Source organism: Larus michahellis, chromosome 1 (assembly GCF_964199755.1).
Source record: "Larus michahellis chromosome 1, bLarMic1.1, whole genome shotgun sequence".
In the NCBI taxonomy this organism is placed as follows: Eukaryota; Metazoa; Chordata; class Aves; order Charadriiformes; family Laridae; genus Larus; species Larus michahellis.
This window is the reverse complement of record NC_133896.1, coordinates 195,082,242-195,109,778: the sequence shown is the minus strand read 5'-3', so window position 1 is coordinate 195,109,778 and position 27,537 is coordinate 195,082,242. Positions and strand designations below refer to the sequence as shown.

Here is a 27,537-nt window from a genome sequence, read left to right as displayed (position 1 = left end):
TGCATCAGTGCAGTGTAGAGTGGGATAATGACCTGCCTTGACCAGCTAGCTGTTGACTCATATTCAACTTGTCATCAAGATATATTTCTCCATTTTTTGTTCCAAGATTCTTTTAACTTCAGTGTGTCCATTCTTGATTTTCAAAAGCCTAACGTGATGGTCTCCATTTCTACTGACAAATGTGGGTAGAATCCTACAGAAACTTAATCATCTGCCTAAATCTGTATTCTCTCACAAGCCAAAGCTTTAGCAAGATCTTTGTCTTCTAACAGTTTGCTTCAACAGGTTCTCCTTTATATGCAGAAACTAAATGCAAACCCTGAAAAGGCTGCAAGAGAGCAAAAAAAGTTCCTTTTTTGCATTTACACCCTGAAGAGAATATGGTCAGAACAACTGCCTCCCACACAAGCTTCATATTTGCATGATGGGAAACAGGTTGAACAGGTACACTCTCTCCCTCTGGAGGCATTTATGAAAAAGAAAGCTTCTCAGTGCAGAGTTTGACCAATGCTACATCTTGGAGAGTCAGTACAGTACAACGCTATGTCTTGGAGAGGCAGACAGTAGAACTCTGCTATGCACGAAGCACTGAACCTTGGCTAAAAAAGGAAAAACAATTTTTTCCATATGTATCTCGCCTCCCCCAAAGAGTCTGAACAGCTTACTTCAGGGTTACTTTCCTGTCACACATCTGGAAAGGGAAAAAAACACATACAGTAGCACAACAGCCAGAACATTCTACTTTGAGTCTTTTTATTCCTGTGCTTCATTGGCAAATCTTACTTTCCCAGAAATTGCTTTCTTTTTGATTGAAAAAAAGATCCACAGTTCAAGATTGGAACTGGCAACATTTAAAAAGCAATCTCAAACTCATCTGGAAGTATTTAAAATGGACTTACTGTAAAACGTCAGTGGAATCTCTTTGAAGGTACTGTCACGAACAAACTATAAATACAGAAAAGTAATTTTAAAATTTAGAAGAAAGAACACTTGCCTTCTAGTTTCCTAATAAGCATGGGCAGGATTTACTGCTTAACTGATCTAAAAGTTAGGCTATGCTATTTGCCTAGGCTGTCTCATTCATTGTTGAGGGAAAATGTAACTTCAAGAGGATAGCTGAGATAGATATGAAGGTCTATTTTTCTCCACAGGCTATGGAGGCTAGTGGGTTTAGTGACATAGGAATTTAGACACTCAATATTTCTTTCAAAGACGGGTTGCCTCAATGATTTAGAAGTGATTTATTTTGATGGAGTGGTGAAGTGTACCTCAACCAAAGAGGAGATTTGGGCCAGTTCACATTGGAGTGATTCAAATGGAAATATTCTACACTTATTTGGTGTTAAAAACCACAAATTCTAACTATTGAGTGTGGGGTATCTTTCATTATTATATTTGGGTAACTGGGAATTATTGCATGTGTTGTCTGCTGAAGAAACAGAGGCACCAGAGAATCACGAATTATAACGTACATGATTTCACAGATCCTACCTAAAAGATGAAGGGATCATTATTTAAAGAGTACCTTTATTTGAATGTACTTAATCAACTTCTTCAGGATTGTGAGCAACTGATCATTTCCAACAGGCAGATCTGTTGAAAGAAATAGGCATGTAAGAGGAATCATACATCTGTGTTCATTTTACTTTCATTTAAAGTGACTGGGAGATGTAATCACTCTCAAACACTCACACAAGCTGTATATGTACTTGTACATATACATTCTTCCAAATTAGTGGATGTGGAAGATGCCTATAACATCTTGTCTTCTATATACTTGACTTTCACAGAATTTAAAGGCTTGCCATGGTTTCAAGGAAGGTTCTTGCACAAAATGATCAGTGAGGTAAACTTTCTGTTTCTTATTCCACGTAGGAACTGTCTCTTTAAAGGAGTTAACTTTTTTACGTTATTGCACCTACATAACATATAAACAGATTCAGAAGAGCATCTATAAATTCCGTGCACTAATACTCACCTGCCGGATATAGGAGTTTATCAATAACATGAATGACACCATTGGTTGCCATAAGGTCAGATTCTCTTGATTTCAGTTCATTAACCAGAAGAGTATCATTCACCTGGTAAAGGATGAAAATAGAACACAAGTTATCGGGGACACTTAAAAACAACCCCAAATCTTAATACAATGTTCAGAAAAATGCAACCCATTCTGTAATGCGGACAGACATGGAATGACAAATCCCTGTTACAAGGCTGTATCAGGGAGACTTTTTCAATACTTAACAGTTTTCAAGTAGAGTTTCCCTCCTTGGATGGTTTTAAGGATGTTTGTCACACCAGGCTCAAAGCCACTTCCAATAAAAACTCCTTGTGTCAAGTGGTAAAGAAGGATATTCCTGAGAGCATTTTTGTCTCCTATTTAAAAAGAAAAGTAGGACTAAAAATTAAATGGTAATGGATATTTCTGGAAATTCTAAGGATTCACACAGGCTTGAGACAGAATTAAGCACAGTATGAAACTACCACAGGCATATACAACTTCAATCTGTTAAAATGACAATAAAGTGAAAAAAACCAACCATACAAAAGAACAGAAAAGCAGCCAGCATTTTCCTATTTTTCTGTATTATTTTTTCGTATTTCCTTGCACCCCTAATTAGAATTTTTTTCCCTTTTCTTAAATACGCTCCACAAATCATTTGCAAGCACTGTAATTTCAGGACCACTAAGCAGTCAGCAATATCAAATTTCAGCCTTAACACTTTTGCACTTCAAACACTTCAGCCTTAAACTCCAGCCTTAACACTTTTGCAATTAAAGGGAACCATAGCTAACAATTAATATAATTATTCTCTTGTGGCGACACCCTTCTGAGATGACTGGAGATAACCTACAACTCTTTATATACACACTTTTTTTTCCCATCTGGGGCAGGAGAAAGCTGCTATTTACTTCAGGCAGAAAAGAAGGAATCATTTGGAGTGCTGATTTTTTCTGTTCTTAGAGAGAACAGATGCAGCTTGGAGAAGTTGGGAAAGGCCGGGGTTGGGGGCGAACCTATTATAGGGATGATTTACATGTTTCAAAGTCTGACACTCCTATTTGGGAAGAAAGGAAAAAAAGCCAACAGTTTCAAGACTGTCTTTTTAAAAAGTAAATGGATTCTGGAGCCCAAGTTAGTGTCCTGACAGGGGTCTCTGGAGGTTCAGAGTCATATGACGGGCTGCAGGAATACCCACAACCATCCAATGAGATAGGGTACCAAGCAGAGCAGTTTTAAAATACATCTGCTTGCCATTACATGGAATGTTGACCATTCTATTACAAGTTTCATATCAGCATTACATGCTGATATTGATTGCTCTTAAGAGTTTCAGTCTTGATGAAACTGCAATGGAAATACTGTCTGATTATAATGTTTTCCTGGTGTCTCTTTAACTGCTTTTATCTGCTCTTTATCTGCTTTTTGTTTTCATCACAGATATTACTGTGATTCACTTTACTACTGAAATGCAATTAAATGCTTTTTTTCTTCCTACTAAAATTAGCACTGAGATTTTGTGACTGAACCATTCATAGATAGACTAAACATAGCCATTTTCACAAACTATCAGATTACCTTTGTTCTATACCACAATGCTTACTGGTTAAAATAATCTTTGTTTCATGTTTTTCTTACAGTTAAACAAGTATTTCTTTATATTCCTTACATATTTTAAGATTTAAATTTATGAAGAAAACAAAATTATGCCTTTAAAGAAAGCCAAGACAGATTTCCAGATAGTAATCTGACACAAAAAACGGCCATTCTGCTGCAAAAAAAATAATGAGGGTAAATTAAAATCTCATCTTCCAAGGAAAGTAAGTATAAACTGAGCCACAATGATAGGAAAAAACAGTACATAAAGCCCCTTAAAAAGCAGAATGGCAAATATAATTATATTCTTAACTATAGAAATAATCCAAAATGGCATGGGCCTTGGGTACAGTGTCGAGTTGCGAACTGAAGGCAAAAATAATAGACCTGATAAACTCAATCTTAGTTAATAAAATAACTATATAGTCCAATAAAACCAGAACAATAGCATTTACCCAGTTAGTTCAGTTCATAGACTTGAGACAAGCTTAATTTCATTTTATAGCTATCTAATGTTAGTCATTTAGGCTAGCTGTTAATTTACTGTTAGTCACTAGAGACACACCACACTAGAAGGTAATTTAGACCACTAACATAACTTTAAATGGCTGAAAAGATAATTCAAATTCACAGTGCCTCCTTAGTGAGTTAAAGGCTGTGTAGAGCTGGGGTTGCTGTTTATGAATGCTCGGAACTGGACTCTTTTAAAGTCACTAAGGATTCATAGGATTTGGCTTCACATCTTTGATCTGAAAAGTTCAGGAAGGGAAAATGTGACTGACCTTCTGGATGTGGGATTCAAGGTAACCACTCCTCCCACACTTGTGGGAGTGTGGGAATCCCACACCAGATTCACATTATTCTTAAATAAACTGAAAATATTTGTAATGCTGTGGCCACAGTCTACCCCTCTAATGGGAAATTCTGCAGGAGATTTGAAGTACTCATTGTGCATTTCTTCTCTTATGGGAATAAAACATGACACTAAAGAAACTGCTTTTAAATCTTGTGAAAAATTTACTTAATTCCAAAGTTTAAAAGTGTAAGATGGGAAGAAATTACATATATTGGCCTTTAGCAATACATATTCAATATTTAAGTCGTAGAGCACAGGTGATATCAGAGATCTCTGGGTGGAGGCAGAGAAGAGAAAGGACAGACAGGAAAGTGAATACTACATATCTTTTAATGCAATGGTCACAACTAGAAAAGAAATATGACAGAAGAGATTTTTCAGTTTAAAAAAAAAAATTATAGCAAGATTGAATGATGAAAAGTTGAAGCTAATTAACCAAATGCGGATTTTAACCTGGAAGGTAATTACACCTTGGAATAATATACCAAGGACTGAAATTTAAATATAAATTCTGGTTGGATGCTTTTTTCCAAAAATATATTTTTTCTTTTGCCCAAGAAGGAATTCATTTAGGGAAGTCCTACGCAAAAAGTAAACTGTTTTATCAGACATCTTTTGTGTAAGAAATGCACGAGCCGCCTTTCCCATCGATTTTGCCTTTTCTTATATGTCTAGTTTTCTTATGTTACTTACTTATCAATATATCTTTGTCGTCATCAGTCAAACCTTTAAAGGCATCATTAGTTGGAACAAACAGAGTCCATTCTCCAGGCCGTGACAGAACATCATCTAAACCTGCAGCTTTCACCAGACTGAGGAAAACACTGTTTACAGGAAAGAGACAAAACACAAATACATTCTATTGAAGTGTAGTAACTACACTTGGGTCCAGGCACTTAGTTCCCTCATTTTTTTCTGATAGTATATCAATCTTCAAACACTCTCACTGTTTCCCAGAAATAAAGACAGTGAAGGTGGAAAATTAGAAAAAATAAAAGGCAGTCTTAAGAGTAGCAGACTGAGGAAAAAGGATTTAAGAAAAAAAAATATTGGCAGCCTGGATAAGAGCAGAATTCATTGAATTAAAACCTCACAGATCAAAGAGATGAAGGGAGGATGCCAGGGGTAGCTGCTGTCTATAGAAGTATTGATATTCGTGCAGGAAGGCAACAGACATACGTACTGGAAGTGTATGCAGTCATGCTGCACCTATATGGAATTGGACTACTTGTTAATTGAAACTCCAGTCTCTACTGCATTTATAGCTCTGGATGCATCTTCCAATTCCTTTTGTCCTCTTACTCTTCTCTTTCTGGTATCTTACTGACTCTTATGTGCTGTAAACAACCATTCTAGCATAAAATCTGGGAGCCCTTTCAGTATGCAGCTGGAGGAGAATACTTTTTCTTTTTTCCCCCCCTCTTCCCCTTTTTTTGCGAATGGCATCAGAAGAAAGGTCAGCTGAGAAACGACTCTGGAGAAAGGGCAAGACTGGAGAGCGGTGTCCCCCTGGAAAGCATATAAACATTTCTTCACCAAGTTTGCAAGGCTTGTGCCCTGCCCTCCCTGCCCCCAAAAATCCAACAACACACGGTTCGCAACTATTTCTAAGACCAACTGTGCTGGACATAAGTTACCCTCTGTAGGAAAATCTCAGTGCTGTCAAAACTCCTACTCACCTGAAACGCTTATCATTTCTCAGCATTTCATGCAATGTCTTTTCTGCTGGATTGATGATTTGTCTGAAGATGTGAATAAAACCATTCCTTCCTTCTTTACTTCCTCTGACCATGCATGAATTTTCAACACATACAGCCTAATTAAAAAAAACCCCAAACAGATGTAGCTATTCACACAATGCTATACATTTAAACATATTTGATAAAAGGAGATGGATGCATGCTTCAAAATAGGCTCCTATATGTAAAAATAATATTCATACGTATTTCCTACAGCCAAATTGTGTGTTCCTGCCAGGAAATCTGTTATTGGCTGAGAAAGCAAAAGTAGCAAAATCTGGAGTAAGTTAATATGATGTAAATATTTCCAAACTTGATTTTTTTCTTTCCCTTGAGAATGGTCTTATTTAGTTCCAAAAACTAGCTTTAAAAATTTTTAATTAATGGAGTGCCAAATCTGGAATCCTGTTTGTTTTCCAAAAGAGTCTTCCATGAAAACAAAGTTCCCATCGACAAAGATTCATTTTTTCCTAGCTTAAAAGCTTAAAGATTTTTGCTAGTCGTAATGGTAATTGTTGGAGGTTTCATTCAGCTTTGTCTTGTATTCTTTCATGACTCTTCATTTTCATAGTTGGGATACATATTGTTAGAAAGCCCCATTCACTTACTGTGCGATACACAAAGACTCTAAGCAGTTTTCCTCCAATTGTCTCCAGCTCTTGTCCATTGTACAGTTCATTGAGTCCAACTTTCACTTTTATAATGTGATTCTGCAGGATCGTTTTAAGAAGGCGTTGATCCATCCTTAAGGTGTCATCTACAAAGCCATTTAGGTATTAATATATGGTGATTTATATAGTGAATTTTCATTCAAATAAGGTTAACTGTGGAAAGACCTTATTGGTTAACTATTGAAATACTGAATCTTTCTTTGAAATGCTTGACTTAAGGCTTGGACAGATCTGTGTACACAGAAAATTAATTGTGACGTAGTTTCTGCAAATTGCCATTCCTTAAATTCAGACATGAACTTCTGACATAGTCCTGATTAACTATTATAAATAATATGGCAAATGATTTATATGTGGTCTTGTTCCATCTTCTGAATTACTGCTGAAGCTTTTATTACAACTTTTCCTTTCTGCATGTACACTTTAAAACCTTTCCAAATTTGCTTGTGTGATGATGCGTTAACAATCAAATTCTTGGGGGAGGGGCAGGATGCCCATGCGGTCCCTTCTGCAAATATGCAAACATCTATTTTATGGTATATTTTTTATCAGTTTCTTGCTACTTTAATGTACTGGAAAATACCAACCTTCTCATATAACCTTTTTGAGAATAAATAAGTTGTGAATCTAATGCAAATAACGCAAAGATTAAGAGAACTGGCAGTTCATTAATATCCTGCTTTTCCCACAATCTCTCTGTGCATATTTTGTATCTTATTTTAGTGACACTATTTCCATTAACAAATGATATCACCAAAGACAAGCTGTGCAGCTTGGCGGTCAAGCTTGTTTTGTCTTTCTGCATGGTATGTATTTGGAAAGGATGAAGTATCTCTATTTCTCTATGGCTGTCTTTCCTTGGGACTCAGCATGAGTACTGGGGCTTATGTGGAAAACTCTCAGGGTATCATATATTCTTGTTTTATTTTTACATTCAGAGATTATCTTTTAAGGCTACTAACCTGAAAAAGCACCATTCAGAGGTGCCAGGAGAGTGTATTGGCCTTCTGGTCTTAGAGAAGACGCCAGTCCTAGCTGTGCCACCAGGTCTGTAAAAGTGGTCTGTTGGGCACCCCCAAGCTCAATGACTTGCTTGGCTGTAAATAAAGGAATAAGAAAAGTTATTTTAACACACAATTTATTCCTTTTCCTGATTTGGATCCTCTGTGCTTTCCATAGCAATACATCTGAGGGAATCTAGGTAAGATTGTAGAAAACATCTTCAGTGTAAGAAGTTTTTCTTATACATCACTGACCAGAATCAGGAATTATCACTTCATCAATGAGGTGGATAACACCATTGCTTGTCACAATATCTTTGCGTTTCACCATCTTCACTCCGTTCACAGTCAGACTTTCACCATCGCAGCCAACTTCAAGTGTGTTTCCTTCCAAGGTTTCATAGACTGCACCACCTGTGATGGCTTCAGAGCACTGAAGGGTATTTAAAATATGGAACTTCACGAGAGCTGCAGAGAAAGAGCAGGAAGTTCATATAAAGGTGTTTGCACACACATATATATATAAAAAAAAATATAAAAAACACGTGTATGTATGAGGTAAATTTTTACATCTACACTATTTTTAATAGTTTACTAGCTTATCTAGCATATTTGCCTAGTTACACTCATAGTTACTTTATTGAAAGTTATTTATATGAGAATTGATACTACACGCCTGTAAACAACATCTATGGTCAAGAATGTTTTGAACCCCCTATATTATGAAAATGATACCGGCTATGCTGTGATCATAGAATCATAGAATCTTCATGGTTGGAAAGGACCTTTGAGATCATCGAGTCCAACCAAACAACCTACAATCTGCATGTAACGGAGTATATAATTCAGTGACTGCAGGTGATATGCTCCAAATGAACCTCCAAGTACAAAACTGTATAGGCTATGCAAAGTCTGGCTCAGATTTATATTTTTTTATGCATTACTATGTAAGTGAGACTCGGTGTACTATCTTCTGCGGATACCAAAAGAATCAGACAAAAATCCCTGAAAGCAAACTGCAAAAAATAATAAAAAAAACACAACAGAAATGCTGTGTTATTTCAGGATTGCATTTTTAGTCATTGTCTCACGTTTAAGTTAGCCCAGATCCCTCTTTTCACCATCCTCCATTGAGATGCTGCACAGTGATTTAATCAGGCTATGATGAAATGATGGAGAGCTTGTGTAGTGCAGTGGAGCTCATAAATGAGAACAGAAGTGTAGCCTTCCATTTCTTAGCGGTCCGTTACATATGGTGCACATAACAGACTTCCGTTATCATTTAGTTTTATTGTAGTTCTCAGAAGAGTAAGCGTGCTGACTGTTACAGTTTTTCAGAATATATCGTATAAATTCAGTTCAACTTGCAGGGCAGAATTTGCTTTTTACAAGAGCATGTCCTTTTTGTATGAAAAAGCTCTTCATGAGAAAGCTATGAGAGCATCCCGCATTCAAATAGCCCTGCAATTCTAGAGGCAGGAATCTCTATCAGAACTACGCAGCTGAACTACTAGAAACATCAGTGTGCCTATATTTTCACAGTTTCCTTTAAACTGTTTTGGAAACTAAGTTTTCAGTGAATTTGAATTCTTAGGTAATTGGAAAAGTCAGAAACAGAAGAAATAACTCCTCCCATATGTATGAAAGTACAGGTGCTAAATTTCAGAGCTACTAGGATAATGCAGTTTCCACCTCCTGATCTACTCACCTGTATTTCTCATTTGCAAAAAAATGTTACACACCTTCAGAAGCCACCTTGTCACCCATGATCCTTTCTAAGACTCCCCTTGGAAGTCTTTCAAAAGCTTCATTAGTAGGAGCAAAGAGTGTGTAATGACCAGGCCTTCCAAGAATATCCAAGACATCAGATGTGATGGCAGCAGCCTAGAAAATAAATTTGTTTTTTAATACTAGTTATTTAAAATATTACCAAAATGGATTATCTGTCTAGTTTCACCTACTGCCCACAGGTTCTTTAATTCTAGACTCAAATCAGTGTTATGGAAAGATGAAAAAGTGAATTGAAGAAAAGGAATATAAAATTAATTTTACTGGAAAAATGTGCCTTGATATACCAAGTTACCTCCTTAATTTAGCACACAGTAATCAATAAATTCTGATAGAGGTGACAATGTGGCAGAAATTTTAATTATTATGGCCTGAATTTTTAAGTGAAAAATGTGAACATACAGGTTTTGGCAAGTTAGATCAATAGCAATAGTCTATCAAAGCTAATAATTTGCCCCTGAAATAATAAAAAATGTATTGCAGGTATATGACGAATTTGATAAATCACAAGGAGGAGGTTTTGAATCACAACTGGAGGCTGAGGGGTGACCTCGTTGTCCTCTACAGCTTCCTGAAGAGGGGAAGCGAATAGGGACGTGCTGATCTCTACTCCCTGGCATCCAGGGACAGGACACGTGAAAAATTCAAAGCTGTGCCAGGGGAGGTTCAGACATGACATTAGGAAATATTTCTTTACCAAGAGGGTGGTCAAACACTGGCACAGGCTTCCTGGAGAGGTAGTCAATGCCCCAAGCCTGCCAGCATTTAGGAGGCATTTGGACAATGCCCTTAATACCATGCTTTAACTTTTGGTCAGCCCTGAAGCGGTCAGGCAGTTGGACTAGATGATCATTGTAAGTCCCTTCCAAGTGAAATATAATATAATATTCTAATCTCAAGCTTTAAGCCTCTAGGGTTTTAATTCCTAAAATGTTACTCATCTCTGGACATTAAAAAAGTAAAGTTAAACACAACTGATGAAAAATTCTGTGCTTTCTAGTAATGAAGGAGAGGTAAGTAGTTTAAACTAAATAAAACCCAATTCAGTATTTTTCAAAAAAATATAATTTCCCTTTTATTCCTTAAACAAATCTTCTTAACTTGCTTAAAAATATCCTCTGTTCAACCTCACAGTTTGGGTGTTTCCACTATTAGATTAATCCTGAAAGAGAATACTATAACAATATGTGTTTCTTTGATAACTGCAACCTGTCCTCATTACAATCAAAGACTGAAGAAAAAGAACAATGCAGGAAAAATAATCAAAGATACTGTGAGAATACAAAATGGATTAAAAGGGTAATATGATGGGAGTATAATTTATGAACATATTTTCTAGAAAAAGAACATGTGTAAAATTGAACACATCTGGGCTTGAGTAACGAAGTTGCTCAGCTAAATATGAAATACTGTCAGCTCAACCTAAGACAGAAAGATAATGTGCATATGAAACTGGCTAACTGGAAGATGGGAATAACCATCCTAAAAGAAATGTCATATTAGAGTCTCGGGGCTGATTTTGTTTAATGGTTCCATTAGAACATTTCCTTTTGAAGCAAAAGGCATTAAAGCACTATGAAGCACAGAGGCACGCACAGAGGAATTAGCAGGTGTACGTGCTATAAACAGAGACTTCACCCTTTGAAAAGTTGGAAAGCCAGGCTGCAATGCACTGCAACTGAAAGAAAAATACGCATGATCCAGCTTGTATCCTGGAAACCAGGAAGTCTTTTTCAACCAGAGTGAAAGTTAACATAAAAGGATCATTTTATCTAGGATTAGGTGAAAATGTCTGCTTCGAGTTCACAAACTCAAGCAGAGGAGATACAAGAAAGAATGCACAGGAAAAAATGACATAGAGAAGGATTCTTTTTCAACGGGAGACTAGAAAGGGTAGGCTTCTTTATTTTTTTTTTTTAAAGGAATTAAATGATGTGGTTGCCTATAACTGTCATGGACTGGATTTGAGGGATTCAGAGGGTCTTTTCTACCTTTATGCCTCCACATTTAAAATATTTTTTTGTATTTATTGAGGAGATAGAGGAGGGAAAAGGACAACATCCATTTGCAAAACCATGGCATATTATTTTTAAACAAGTGCAGCATAACACTAAGCAGATACATCTTCTAGAAGAAGGAGAAATTAGAAACTTGGACAGAAAAATCCTGCTTCCACTCTGCAAGAAAAATCCTTCCAACATGTATCTACTGGTGTTCTGAAACGTGCTATGAGTCAGGTTCTGGAATTTGTTTGGTTTTTTTACCATTTTGTATTGTCTATTTTGAAATTATTCTTATTTATCTAGCAACAGACATTGTAACATGCTCAGACATTTCATTACCTCAGTGCTTGAAGAGAAGACTCACTTTTTTATGCACAGGGACACATTCTGTCCTATTGATGTGATCTTATTTGATCCACAAAAGAGCAGAAGCAGACTCCTTATGTAAAATATACTTTGCCTTTTTATATAGATAGATTTGCAATATTAGCTGGAGTTCTTCATTTAATTTATTTGTATCTATCTCTGACTGAGCTAACTCTTCTTACTTCCAGGTATCATACAGAAATAGAAAAGAAAGAAGAAAAAACTAAAAGACCAGAGAAACCTTTTTAATTTTGTCCACTTACTCTAAGAGATGAAAGATCATCCTCGACTTCAATGAAATCTTGAATGGTATTTCCAACAGCAGTCAGGACACGATCAATGACATGAACAACACCATTGGTAGCAATCTGGTTGCCATGGATGATCCTGGCACAGTTAACAGTAACAACCTGTGTTTGAAAAATCAAGCAGTAGAAGATTAAGCATTAATTTGATTATATGCTTGGAATCTGATTCTTATAGATTGGCAATGTATGTACTATACGTTATGTATTCAGTTTATATTTTAAATTTTAATTAAAACCCATTACGATTTGAAAGGCTGACTAAGCTTCTGGAAAGCTAGCAGCAGATTTATTCAGGTTACATTGATTTTTATTAATGTTTTATTTCTTAATGCAATTATTCAGATTTGTTTTCCATATGGAGTTAATATGGTGATTGTATTGGATTTTACTGATGTAAACTGTAGTCCAACATAAACATTCTGATGCATTTAAGGCAACAAAGATGAGTGATTTGACTGGCAGATTTCTAGCATTTATAAAAATGAATTTTTTTCCAGCCAAATAATGGATGCCTGTGCCCTACAATCTTAAATGCTTCTACCATGCACTCCAATTCAAATAAAAGATCTGATTTAATATTATTTTGTAAACATATGGAGGTTAATAGTAGATTTTGCTCTCAGATTTATTATGATCATGAATTTTGGCCACAAAAGGCTTTGTCTTTTAGGAAGAAAGTTAATGCTCGTTTGAACTTTGATTTCTAAACAGCAAACAGCACCTGTTTGTTAATTCTTTCTTAGTTATTAGTCTACACAGCAGACAAAATTTGAGAAAATTTATTTATTTGTGTCCGTGGCAACTGACTTGCTAGACGTAAAACTTTCTATAACCTATTTTCTTAACTACAGAAGGAAATAAATAGAAGAGTAATCTCTATAAATGAATAATTACATTAGGGGAAAAAAAAAAAAAGAACAGACTTACCCCGTTAGGATAATGGTTAATAAGCAATTTCTGGTCATTATACATAGACACCAGAGTCATGCCATTCTTAAGATCTTTTGTCAACATGCGCTTGTTTACCATGTGGTGGTGGAGAGCATTATACAGTTCAATATTTACGTTGTCAACCAAATTCCTGTGAATTTCCTGAAGAAGAAAGGAATTTAATTAATTAGAAGCTTCAAGACATTCTTCCAGTCAGAAAGATGTAAATATTGCTCTACCCTAACATATGCTTGCAATATATTCAGCAATGGATATTTCCTGTTAGGAGACACGATTTTGATACCTATCAATCTGTCTCTACTTAAATGATGCTTTAGTCTAATTTGCTTACAAATGGAAGACAAGAGGTCTTACCACAGACAAGTAATTGGAGAAACTTTTTTCAATACTTATTTAATTAAAAACATTACTAAGAGAAGGACACCTGAATCACTGACAAAGTACAATTATACTCTACATCATACAATTGCTGGAATTCGTATCAGTTTCCTTAAAACTATGCTAATAACACTTAAAATTTGTCATGCAAGTGCTTAAATAAGAAATACTTAAAGTTGAACTCCTGAAAATAAATTCAGACTCTAGCTTCAGCAATACATGTTAAACATGCAAATTATTTTACTATAACCTGTGTTATATCTAAAATATCAATATTGTTTCTAGTCTCCCGTATCATAGACTAGCTGTTGCAGCTAGAACAACATTAGATGAAAGAGAAACACTTCAACACATGCACACTCAGACACACGTACACATGCACTTACTGAATTTAATTGCTCCCAGGCTTCATTGCTTGGTGCAAAGAAAGTGAATGATCCTCGTCCCTCAATCTCCTCTCTCAGCTTTGACATGTCAGAATACTGCTGTGTGGAGGTCGCTCCCACAATACCAAGTGTACCATATACGTGATCAATAGGAGCAACTAAAATAAACATGAGATAGGAATACTGTAAACTTTTCAGTCATCCAATTTCTCACAGTCAAATCTATTTTGTTTCTTTTGGTTGAACAATAATATTGCCTTTCTGAAACTGTTTAAATCAATATTAAAATAGTGTGCTTAGATTAAATTCCATCGTAAACATGTTCAAAAACCATCCAAACACATCTGCTTGTTATTTATTTTTTTGGTTTCCTTATTGAAAAATTAGATCAAACAAAACCAAATATTGTAATGTTTACTTTAGAAGACTTGTCTGGTTTTGTGCCAACCCAGCCTGAAATGGGAGGCTATCCATTGAGCACAGGAGAAAATTCCGATAATTACAAAAATTTCAATGGAGTGGGTCTCATTTGTTCATGGTGGACTAGAATTCTTCTTGTGAGGCCTCTTGCTCTTCTTCCAGTGTGTGGTTTGTGCATACATTGATTCATCCAGAGAGTAAGAATGGCCATAGTCTCACAGTTAAAACACTGCTACATGAGAACAGGATTCATCTCTCCTAATTCTGGACATCTGGAAGTGAGGCATCTGCATGTGAGCTATCTGTTCTTGACTCTTTGTGTGGTCATGGAGAGGAGCAGGGGATTCTAGAGTGTGACTTACCTCATCCTAATGTAAACATCTGAAGTGAGATTAACACATCTAAACAAACTAAACTCTTCCTTAAATACGCCTAACTCTATTATTGAATGTAAAATAATTATTTCAGATATAGGGATCTAAAGTTATCAAATATATTCCTTCTCTGATTACTCTTCCCTGGTGTAATTTATTGTATTTATGCAAAACAGAATAGCACAAATAGGAGAAATCAGTAATTCCTGTCTTCATTTTCACTTCTTAGTTTATTTAATGCCTGTAATTAGTTTATTTAAAGCTTGTAACACTCATAGCAAATAAGATTCAAGTCTTCTCAGGAAAAGGAATAAAGAGAATTTAGATATGTCACACGTCATGTCCTGTTTTTCTGACCTCATTGGTATGCTTTAGGTTATTCTGGGGTGTGATGGGAACAGGAATAAAACTTCTTTGGCAGCTTTGGGAACTAAAGGCTCTTATCATTCCTCTCCAATCCAGCAACTGGAAGGAGCTGGGAAATTCCATGCTGGCTGATTTTTAACTTTTGGCTGTATGCAAATCAAGCTGTGTAGTCTCAGGCAGTAATTCTTAAAAAAAGGCAATCACTTCTCAATGTGACCACCTTTGAACGTCTCCTGTATTTTAATGCTTCTCATATACTGACTCATCCATATGAAAATAAGCTTGTACCTGCAGGACATCCTCTTGTACCATCCATCTTCATATAGCCAGGACAGCACTCATATAAGACAGTTCTGTGGGATATAGACAAAAGCACAATTAAATAATGTAAGAACAAGCATATACTAAATTTAGCTGAGTCTAATTTTTATTTTTTTATTATTAATTTTTCATTGCTAAATACACACTCTCCAGATCTTCATCCTTTTTTTTTTTTTTTCATTCAACCTTTTCTGGATAGACCACAAATTGGTTGTATTTTACTAAATGCAAGCCTTTTAAATTTACAGAATCATAGAATCATAGAATCTTCATGGTTGGAAAGGACCTTTGAGATCATCAAGTCCAATCAAACAACCTACAATCTCTGCCACTAGAGCATGCCCTGAAGTGCCACATCCAGACGTTCCTTAAATACCTCTAGGGATAGTGACTCCACCACCTCCCTGGGCAGGCTGTTCCAGTGACTGACCACTCTTTCAATAAAGTAATTCTTCCTAATATCTAACCTAAACCTCCCCTGCTGTAACGTCAGACCATTTCCTCTGGTCCTGTCATTATTCACCTGGGAGAAGAGGCCAACACCCACCTCTCTCCAACCTCCTTTCAGGTAGTTGTAGAGGGCAATGAGGTCTCCCCTCAGCCTCCTCTTCTCCAAGCTAAACATGCCCAGCTCCCTCAGCCTCTCCTCATATGACCTGGTCTCCAGACCCCTCACCAGCCTGGTAGCTCTCCTCTGGACACGCTCCAGCACTTCAATGTCCCTCTTGTACAGAGGGGCCCAGAACTGAACACAGGACTCGAGGTGAGGCCTCCCCAGTGCCGAGTACAGAGGCACCATCACTTCCCTGCTCCTGCTGGCCACGCTATTCCTGATACAAGCCAGAATGCTGTTGGCCGCCTTGGCCACCTGGGCACACTGCTGGCTCATGTTAAGCTGGCCAGCCACCAGCACCCCCAGGTCCTTTTCTGCTGGGCAGCTTTCCAGCCACTCTTCCCCAAGCCTGCAGTGTTGCTTGGGGAATGACTGCCATCATTAAGTTTAAGTGGGATGTGGAACAGAATGGCAGCCAAAGAAAATTAATTTAAGCAGTCTGTTTTGAGAAAATTAGATGGGATTGAAGAAAAGGAAAAATATAGAAAGTGAGGACATTGAGAGAAACTGGTGGCAGCAGTATTATAAAGGAAAAAAATATTAAATTAACTGTACAGAAATTAAAATGACAAAACTAGATGAGGTCACCTATGTATTGGATATAGGAACTGAACAGGTATTTAGGACAAGATCCTGCGGATTATATGGTGATAGAAAGTGGGACGGCAGAGCCTCAGTTTTTCAAGGAAGACTGAAGCAGCTCAGGAATGAAAGAGAGAACTAATTGAGAACAGACATAAAGCAGGTTATAGAGAAGGAAGTCACTAAAGACTTGGACGGATGGATACAGGGGAAAGTTCACAGGTAAACGTAGTGAGGATGAAAACCAGACAACAAGAAATCAAAAACAGAGTAAAAAGAGTATGTCATCACAGCATACATAGAATTTAGCAGTATCAGGGACCAGGAACTATTATATAATGATGTCAGTAAAATATTCTTATTCTTGAATAAGTATAAACTATACATAACAGCAAACCAGGGCTAACCGATAATTCTATACTGTAACACACAATTTATCATTGATGGTCTTATAAGATATAATGTCTTCTTAATATGACAGAAATAAAATCTCTACCATAGATATGCTTGACAGATTCTCCCCTCTTACACAAAAGTGCAAATTCACTAAAGTTATCACAGAGTGGATGTTGGTTCCTTGGGAGAGGGAATGACAACAAACTATACAATCTTACCAAAGCCTAAACCATAAACTTTAAGACATTAGACTTCAGATATTACTTTTCAAATTACAAGACACTGTGAATGATGAGGAAAAATTTCCATCATGGTTTTACATAATAGATTTATTTTTATAGGTGTGGCTGATGTTGGCAGTGCTAGAGTTCTGGACAGTAATTCCTTGAATGTTTTTGCTAAGTCTTTACCACTACATTCCAGATTTAATTTGTAGAGTCTTTGGTGGCAGCTGAATACACTTCTCCCATTTTTCATAAACTAAAGCTGACAAAACATTAACCACAAACACATTAAAATGAACAGCTTATTCAAATGAAAAGTTGGACTTAAGACCTTCAACATCCAAATTACTTGAAGATATTTGTCCTGATTTCAGCTGAGATAGAGTTAATTTTCTTTCTAGTGGTTGCTCTGTTTTCAGATTTGGTATGAAAGGAATGTCAATAACGCACATTGGTTTAGTTGTTGCTAAGTGATGTTTATACTTGTCAAGGACTCTTCAGCTTCCCATAGAAGCTGAGAGGGAGCATAGACGGAACAGAATAGCCAGTGGAATTTTCCATATCATAGATTTCATGCTCAGTATATAAACGGAGGTTGGCCGGAGGAAAGGAGTCTGTGATCTCTGCTCAGGTTGGGCTAGGCAACCAATGACTTGTGTCTTGTATATTTTTTTACCATTAATATTTTTGTTTTCCTTTTCTGTTATTGTTCTTTTAAACCATCTTTAACTCAACCCATAAGTTGTTTTTTTTTTTTCCTTTCCCCTCCTTTTCTCCCTCTTCTCTCTACCATTCTGGGTGGGTGGGAAAGGGTGAGTGAGTGAGAGGCTGCATGATCTTAGTTGCTGGCTGGGGTAAAACCACAAGAAGATTAAAAAATGAAAGTAGACTGGAAGAACTATTACATTACAAAGAATCTTTTTAAAATTGAGGATTATAAATCTGTAATTGACAGCAATCTGAAAGAGCTGGTGAAGATTAAAGAATTTTTTTTTTTTAAAAAAAGTCTTTAATTTCTCTGTGCTATGAAAATATTTTGCCTCCATTCCCTTCTATACATATACACACATGACATATTCACCCTTCTGCCATGTGCATCTTTTCAACTGAGAAGCCATGTATTGAAAGTATTTGTACAGTTCTTTTTAATATATCTCTTTCTTTAAAGCAATTCACTGAATGGCCATTTCTTGGGAATGCAAGAACAGCATACACTTTAGGCTACAGATTTTCTAACTAATAAGGAAATTAACTCTATACTCTTCCTCCTTGTTGGATCCCTGCCAGAATCTAATAAAAAAATATGATTAAAGAAAACTGTGTAGGAGAATAAAGAGTCAGAATGTTCTCCCAACTGTGCGAACTGCTTTGTCATGAGAAAATATTTTTTCCTTCCATGGAACAGAAAATATCTCCCCCTCACCCCATGAATAGCTATGAAAGATTGCAGTCTTAATTACCTTTTGGAAAAAGGAAAGAGGAAGCTGAGTTATAAGCATAGAATAAGAGGGCAAGATTAGTCTTCTTACCATATCCAACAATGACACACTTAATGAAAGGCAGAAAATTGGCTGAAGAACATAGTTAAGAATGAAAATGTTTCTTCAGCCAAGCATTACAAGATCAGTGCCTTTTTAACCATGCAATTTGTTATGCACAGTCCAGGCTTTTTTTCAGTCATCAAGGGTTACTGTAAGTTCCTATTTACAGTATTTGTGTTCCCCTACAGTTGACTGCAATTAGAAAGTCCATGTATCAGCTGTGCTCAAAATGTAGTGAGAAAGATGGAATGGGAGAAAAGGAGTCTGTATGGAGGATCCCACCATAAGGTTAGAACCAGATAAAACTCATTGCAAGATGCGGTCCTCAGCACCACTCATGTATAGACACAGTACACAGGGGAAGCACCATCTCACACCATAAGTTATCCTCATCCGTGTCTCCATACTAGTTCAATATAAAATGGTGCCCAAGCAAAGAAAGCAGTTACTCAGATAACAAACAATGCTGCATTCTTGAGTTTTGGAAGTTTTGGAGTTTTTGGTGCTTTTTATTTATTTCGGGATGGTGTTTCTTTGTTTGGCTGGTTGTTGGGTATTTTTAGCACAAAGCATTTTTAGCACTGACCTCATCCAAAGGAGTATATTCCAAAGGAAAAAGGGGAAGAGAAAGACTACCTTACGTCCTTGTTATTCTTGGCTAACAGAGCCAGTTTTCAGTTTATTCAGATCAGCTCTGTGACTCATCTGTTTCTACTCCTTGCTGGCATGGAGATAAAATACTGCAGAGAAACAGTGGAAAGACTTCTGGTCCAACAGACTTTGATATTAGCAAATCTTTCAGTTGCGTTCCAATTGGAAATTTACAGCAGTGGGTAGGAAGTATAAGTAATAAAAGCATTCTTAAATTAACATTAGGAGGACTTTTTAATATGGAGATATTAACTTGAGAAGAGCCATTGTCCTTTGGATTAGCATTCCTATAACAGCAACCTCTTTAGTCATGTCTGCATTTCTGTTTTGAGTACACAGAGTATAAACCTCCTATTAACAGCTAAGACTAAGTTATAACTGATGCGTTATTACAGCCAGAAAAAAAAATAACCCTCAGGACTTCTATGACTTAACTTACTCTCATACACACTGTTTTCCCCCTCTAGGCTTGCTCTGTGAGTACTTATACAATGGCAGGAGTGTTAAAAGAGGAGGAAGAAGGTAGGGGACAGCTTTGTGTAGACTCTCATGCCCAGATCTACCCAGCCCCACTGCTCAACGTATTCCTTTGGTTGGCTGTAGTAGGCTTCTTGCTTAGGGCCTTACACAGGCTCTGTAAAATGTTTTACAGCTTAAATTCCTCTAAATTCTAGTCAGTGAAGAGAACTAAGTCACCACCTGACTATAGTTCAATGAGTCCAAACTGCCTACTGCTCCAAACTATTTTTCCTGACACATGAAGGTATCCATCACTGCATAACTTGTTTTACTTCTGGAGCTCAGCAAAGTTATGAATTCCCTGTCAGATTTGTGCTGAGAGCAGATTTTCTGTCATGGGAAGACACAACATCTATCTAGGAATAAAACCACAGAAGTAGGTTGTTTTCCAAAACTGACTTTGAGAATATCCAAGTTTCAGTCTAAGCAATTTTCAGGAAATACCCTTCTTCCCAACGTGTCTGCAGTGGAATAAGATGTAGTGCCAAGGAAGTCAGTGGTATGGCAGACTTTACTCAAAAGGTGAAGTATTTTGGATGAGTTGCAGCACGTCCACTGAAGGAAAAGGGAAGTTAGTATTATAATGCCACCTGGAGGAGAAGGAAAAATTCTGATAAAAAACTACAAACCTATCGGTCCTGAAAAAAATGAAAGTAGATGTGGGGCAAATGACCACACACGGTCTAATTTGGCTGGAAATTGGCCATTATTACCATCATCAAATGCATACAAATCTCCAATTTGTATGAAAAAATAAATTCTAACCTGTCTGGATTTGCTTATTAAAACAAAGACAAAATCAAAATGGGAGAGACTGGTTAGGATTTCAGACAGTCAATTGTGTTCCAAAGATACTTCTAGGGATTTAGAATAATCAGATTGCTTGTCTGGGTAGGTTGTTAATTATTATTTGCGCTATGTCCACTCTAACTTATTGCTGTTATTAGTAACCAATAAAGTTTACAATAGCAGAAAGCTTAGGGTGACAGCTTGGCCCATGAAAATCAAGTCTTTTCCTTGGCTCTGGTGGGGCCATAGTATCATTCTTCGTGTCTAGACTGACTTTATAGAGTTCAGACTTCAAAGCCATGGCACTGCTTGAAAGGCAAGACTATGCTGGAATCAGTGTCTTACTGTATCGGAAGTATAACTCAGCTACATTATTGTATACTGTCAGAGCACTGGAAACATTTTCTCAGAAAGAAAACAGAAGAAAACTTCCTCCTACTACATCTTCCCCCACTCTTTTTCCTAGGGATACTTTCCAACACTGTGTTATGACATGTAGCATCTTTCAGGAATCTCAAAGAATGCAAAGCCTCTAACACCCAACAGGAGCAGGAGAAACCACAACACAAGCCCATTTCATGTCCTTGCCTGACTACTATCTGATTTACATTTCTGATTTTAACAGTGGAAAAAATCATTACTGGAGGCATTTTTCTCACATAAATAATCATTTGGGAGTATTAATCAGTTTTACATTAGTAAGCAGAAGGATCATGCTCAAGAAGAACTATGAATATAATTGTTTGTCATCCAGGACAGCTGAACGAGCCAACAAAAAGTAAAGCTGGCTTTGAATAAAAATGAAAAAAATAAATAGGAAAGGATACTCTTGTGATTATGAAAGTGTCATACATGTAGATGCACTGAAAAGAGCAGGAGACACTGTAGCCACATGAGTACTTCTAGTGATGCATTCACACTCTGCATAATTTTTTGTGTCCCCCCATTCCCCAGCACAAACCCATATTGTGTCTGCATCTAATTCTGTGTCAACATAGAATTCTTTGACTTTCTGTAAAGAACCATCCAATGAATTTCATACAAGTTTACAAAATCTTATAGTTGCAGTTTTAACCTGAAAGTATTCTCTTTGTAAAATGTCACTTGGATTCAATGTGAGCTATATTTAATTGTTTAAAGTCAAATATATGTATTATTTTTTGTCTGCATTTATCAGTGTTTCTATATCTGGAAACACTTTTTTAAACCTGAATAATGGACTGGAAAATGTGGATCCTATTTACTCATGACTTGAGAATCAAGAGAATAAAAATACGACTAAATGCAAGTTATCAGTTCTTGTTCAAGCTCTCCTAGTTATTTAGTGAATTATTGTTAATCAGAAAAACATCTTCAAGAGAATTTAGATCTTGTTTACAGAGGAAGTCATCCTCAACTGGCTTAAGTTGCTAACACTGTGGATATTTTTCTTCCATATTAACCTCTGTTAAAGAAGCCTTTGGCACAGAAACAAAAAAAACTCTATTCCACATTAAATTAACATCTCAAACAGTGGTTGATGTTCATTAGGGAAGTTCTAAATGCAACTCTTACTTTAAATGGAGTTAAGTTCCTCATACATATAATTTGCACCATGTATCAATACAACTTAACATCTTTATGTCTTAAGGGCATACAATCTCTCAGCGATTATTCAGATTGTGTACCATAATATTACTTGGGCATTTGGAAGAGTTTTATAGGCTTTCACTAAGAGACTCCTAATACCCTAAGACAGAAGGCTTCTTCTTCTTCTTCTACCCTTCCAACCGAAGGCTGGACTCCCTGTTCACTCGAGCCTTTCTGAAAATGTCACCCCAGACCTACTTGGACCTTGTAACAGAGTAGTGGGAAAATAAAAATAATGATTTCCTGTGACAACGGCTGAGAAATTTATCCAAGTAATTGCGTAACAGCAAAAGAAAATGTGGTACATGAGAAAAACATTAGTTTGTTGTATTAGGTAAACAATGTCAATTTCTGCTAAATTACTTAATTCTTAGTGAAACAAGTTGGGCAGACCAAGTTCAGGACTGGGGTTTTTGTACGTGTTTACCCTCTGAAGCTGCTCTATGGCTGACGACACAGTAGTGTCTTTGACATTCTGTCACAAAGAAGGCAATGACTTGCATTCTGAGAAGAAGTGACAATTAAAATACTCAAGATTCCAAAAGCAAGCCAAACTCACACAGATTTCATCTGTATCCACAACCATATTTTGATTTATTTTTTTTCGTTGTGGAGAGGTGTGGCCTGAGCACACAGCTCTGCTGGGTACTGCTGAGCTCTTTTCACAACCGGCCCATTAGGTCCCCCTGTGGTTTTGAGTAGGTCATTTAATCTCACATGTCTTTGTGTTTAAAATAGAGCTATGAATACTTAACTCAGAGAATTATTGCTGAAACTAATACTTTGAAGCCTCTTAAACTTAAAAAAAAACAAAACCACTATATACTATGCTGTCATTTTCACCACTCCTTTTGTGATTATTTTTGGCAACAATTGTTGGATCAGTTATCCAGGTGGTTTTAGAGGCAGCTAAAGAGAAGCTGTAACCTTGTAAACTCATTAACTGAATTCCTCCTGCATCTGAATTTGAAACAAGCAGTTAGTTTGTCTCTGAGAAAAGGAGAGGTTTTTAATCGTGCATTATATTATCTCAATGCGTGGGGAACAGTTTTGAAGCAGAGCATACTCACGCTTTCTTTCCACAGATGGCTCCCTGGTACCAGTTTCTGCAGGTGCTGAAGTATTTCTTTTTTGTTCCCATGACTTGCTGAAGGGCACAGACATTTGGGCTATGGGTGGGAACAAGAAACATTTTAAAAAGAACTTTCTGTACATCTTTGCACAAGTTTTATACAAAATAGGGACAAATACCATTTCTCTTGAGCAAAAGAAATGAACACCTGGCTTCAGTTCCCAGGGCAGGTGTGTTTTCAAGCCACTACAGTGCAAGCTCCTGGGACTGCCCAGCTGGATTCCTTGCAATCCCACCCTCCCAGCAGGGATGGAAGAGTCCCCTCCGTTCTGGCTTACCCTGTCTCTGATGGGCAGTGATCGCCAGCTGTGCCTAGTCAAGCCTCAATATGCCTTACATTTCTCCCTTCCCCCTGCGAAGTGAATTAATTACCAGCCACCAGGGACCGAGCTGTGAATACCATCAGGCTCTTTTCGTTAAAGTTTTTGTCTTGTACACATCTGTGCAGCTGAAGGTCATGGGGAGATGGGAAAGAAAAGTGCCTTGTTCTTTATGTAGAAGGAAACCCTGTCTTCTGTAAGTCAGTCAGCTATTTTGATTACCAACCGTTTGGAGTACCGCAGGCACCTAAGTAAACATTCTGGGAATTACTGGGGACCAAAGGGTAAACTGGCATGTAAATAAAAGGAGTCACCGATTTCAAATGAGGAATGCTTTTTCCTTAGCATGGTAGTGTACAGAAGAGGAATTTCTTAAGGGCAAATTTCATGGAGCAAAGGCGTTTTGTCACTTACTTTTATACTTCTACAACTGAAAAAAAGCCATCAGTTCAAAAGTTAGAACATATATTTTACATCAGTGGTAAACCAGTGAACTTTTTTATTTTAAAAGCTTGATATGCATGTGTAGCAGGCAGAGGGAATTCAACAAAGAAAGACAGGATGGTAAAAAAATTCTTGTTCACAGAACGTTTCTTACTTAAGAAGACTGAAGGAAAATATGTTCAGGCACATGTGTCTCCCTGGCACCAGCTGTTCAAATTATTTCCATGTCTCTAAGCAGCCTGGCTTGTAAGCATTGTCTTTTGGGTACCCTGCCGAGCAGCCTGCCGCATTACTCTAGTAGGAACAGAAGTTTTACAAAGGGCTCCCAGTATGTATTCCCAGAAAGCATTTAAATAGACTTCATGATTTTCATTAGGATTGAATTAAGAGAGAAAATACAGTGGGATAGGTGTCAACTCTATTCAAACCTTGGAAAACATATATTAAACATATCTGACAACTCATTACATTAATTGTGAACTGTAATTAACTTCAGTGATTGTAAAATGCATATATTTTATCTGTTAAGAAGTGGTGATTTTACATTTTTCCACATTTTATGAAATTTAACAGTATTCTGTCTTCTTTTGAAACTCCCCAGAAAGCTTTTTATTTAGGAACAAATTCTTGTAAAATTAATTTAGAAAGTTCTCCTTGAATGATAGTACAAATTCATAGTGAAAAACAACATTTAAATTAAAGTGAGAAGAAAGGGGAGAATAAAGATTAAGAAGTTGCCTTTTACAATAAAAATAAAACCCAGTTACTTACCCTTGGTCGCGTGCCCTTATTCGACTATGAGTTAAAATCTTGTCATAGTGAGCAGAAGCAGCTGCTTGTTCAAAAGCAGACAACAAAAAAGTGGAAAAGGTGAATAAGAAAAAGATCTTCATCTTTAGTCCTCTGTTACTTCTGGCAAGTCTAGAAGAGAGAACTGGCAAAGGGTCTGGAGAGCTGACAACTTATATACATGTTGGAAGGTGGTGGGAGGGAACCGCAGGATCAACCTGAAACTTTGTACCACCCTCCTTAGAACAGCTGCTTTTGCTGCCAGCTTCAGTAATCTAAATTAGTACCATACATTAACCATATAAACCAGTTTTTTTCATCCCCGGTTGACTAATTTCTTCCTTATTACAGAAGGCTTAGCATTTTATTCTGCTGACACAACAGCACAGAAAGTTTGGGAAGTTTAGACTTTGACTTATGATTTGGTATTTATAGCACTGAGGCATCCAGAGCTTGTAATCATTGCGTGTAGTTTTATTCAGACCCAGAGGAAGATGTTGTCTGTTCCCATAAGAACTGCACTGCTTTCCTTTGTTTTCCATGTCCTCACAGTTATCAGCTATGAGCTGTTTAACTAGCAAAGTTGATGAAAGCTCTAAACAATACTGTTGTCAGTAATCTGGAATAGCAGTTTTGTCCTGAGAAAAAAAAAGCTGTATTAACACACATTCTGATTATGAAGTAGTTACACAACCAAATGCAGTATTAGCTTAAATATTCAATTCTCATAATAACAGTTGCTATTACAGAATGCTTTTATTCAGAGCTTTACGTAATCATATAAATATCACTAACTGAAAATTTAAATATGTACCTTTTTATACTTATTAGTCAGTTCTTGGGACCCTTTTGTGAAGTAAAGGGAAACCATAATTCCAAGCTGTAACTGAGGGAACTGAGGCAGAAGGGTGGTGACAGGCTCAAGCCGCCAGTGAAGTGACAGTCTTAAGGCTCCAGGGACAGTTGCTGTTTCAGCTGCAATCCAGGAATCCGCAATTTTTATGTCAAGGAAAAAAATCTGCCATTTATATGGAAGTGTTTGCATATGAATACCATTTCAAGGTCTAATCTATAGATCGTTTCAGATCTTTATGAAAGTGGGTCACAATGGCAGTACTTTGCTGTAGTTTCTTTCTCCAAACCAGAGCTACTAGTGAGGTGAATAACTGGACATGGATGCAGTATTGGACTGACACACCTGGGAACAACCTCTCATCGAACAGACAGAAATGGGGCAAAGAGCAGTGGGCAGACACAATGACTATTTCCTAATAAGCAAAGGTTCTAACTAGGCATAGGTATATAGACATTTTATGATTAAGGTCATGTCTTACATAACCATAGCACTTCATGGTTTCTAAGGTTAAGAGCAGGGACATCTGGTTAAATGGTAGGTGAACTTCTTTTCTACTGCCACCTGTACTCCTTCTACCTGCAAATGACTAAGGATAGCTCATGGAAGTGTCAGCATCTCTAGACTCGCTGTGTGTGAGCTCAGTAAAACTCCATGACTGAAACCATCACTGTCAGATCAGCTGATGGAGGTGACGGGTCAACTCTGTGATATAATATTACAAGTTTTAAGGAGAATGTCACTGCTGCGCTCCTTCCATTCCTCTCAGAGCTTTTTATCTCTTTTCGGTCTTTGCAGTAAGAAATACAGTGAGAAATATCACCTCTTAAATGTCTAGCTATGACATTTCAAGCTGCTAATTGGCCTCAGTTGATTGCTGTTTGCAGTTCTCAATCTACAGATGAAAAATTCAGAAGATACTCTGTTAAAGTAACTTGACAAACTTCAGAAAGTCCCAGAACTGTCCCAGTAACCTGTCTTCTCAGGAGTGCCTCCCTCCAGAGCCTGTCAACTCTCAGCATAGCTCACGTTCTTCTCTTCCAGACTTACCATGTAGCATCAAAAATTGAGGAGAAATTAATGCTGCTGCATGCACTGAGCTCCTGTTGTTTACAGAGCTGTCCACCAGTCAAAGAAGGATCAATCTGAGCCGGGTAAGTGGTTTTATTTCCAGATTTTTCTGGCTTTCTGGTCAGTGACACAATCTCAAATTGCCGAGACCCCCTGCACAGAGTACAGTAGGCTATAATCCTTGAACTGGTAGTTGTTATTAATAATACCTTGCTCTTTGTTTCCACTTGTCTTTGATTGTGATAGGAGCTGGACATAATGGGAACAAATAGTGAGGCCAAGAACATTCAGCTTCCCACCTCCATACATTAATTTTATAAAACTCCCCTTTCCATTTCAGAGGTATAGAAGAAAAGGTCTGAAGGATTGTTATATGCCCAACTTAATATCAAACATGGTGGCAGAGGTATCAAGGCATTACAGAAAGTGGTGATGAAGAAACATGCAAATATAAA

General features: G+C 37.1%; 1 protein-coding gene across 17 annotated transcripts in view; it reads right to left on the bottom strand.

The window, feature by feature from the left end:
- Positions 1–25,654, bottom strand: part of POSTN (periostin) — a 39,325-nt gene extending 13,671 nt beyond the window's left edge. For 5 of the 17 annotated variants that reach the window (XM_074567005.1, XM_074567041.1, XM_074567055.1 and 2 more), the window contains exons 1-16: positions 25,141–25,383; positions 23,544–23,642; positions 15,497–15,561; positions 14,049–14,206; positions 13,261–13,425; positions 12,289–12,435; positions 9,611–9,752; positions 8,124–8,336; positions 7,830–7,964; positions 6,805–6,953; positions 6,137–6,273; positions 5,151–5,281; positions 2,249–2,379; positions 1,979–2,081; positions 1,526–1,593; positions 900–945 (exon numbers count right to left, since the gene is read on the bottom strand). In XM_074567005.1, the coding sequence (XP_074423106.1) occupies positions 900–945; positions 1,526–1,593; positions 1,979–2,081; positions 2,249–2,379; positions 5,151–5,281; positions 6,137–6,273; positions 6,805–6,953; positions 7,830–7,964; positions 8,124–8,336; positions 9,611–9,752; positions 12,289–12,435; positions 13,261–13,425; positions 14,049–14,206; positions 15,497–15,561; positions 23,544–23,642; positions 25,141–25,262 (2,011 nt within the window). In that variant the 5' untranslated portion in view covers positions 25,263–25,383. Of the gene's footprint in view, positions 1–899; positions 946–1,525; positions 1,594–1,978; positions 2,082–2,248; positions 2,380–5,150; positions 5,282–6,136; positions 6,274–6,804; positions 6,954–7,829; positions 7,965–8,123; positions 8,337–9,610; positions 9,753–12,288; positions 12,436–13,260; positions 13,426–14,048; positions 14,207–15,496; positions 15,562–23,543; positions 23,643–25,140 lie in introns of all 17 variants that reach the window. The other 12 variants (XM_074566988.1, XM_074566998.1, XM_074567033.1 and 9 more) reach the window with 6 other exon arrangements.
- Between the last annotated feature and the right edge of the window lie 1,883 nt (positions 25,655–27,537).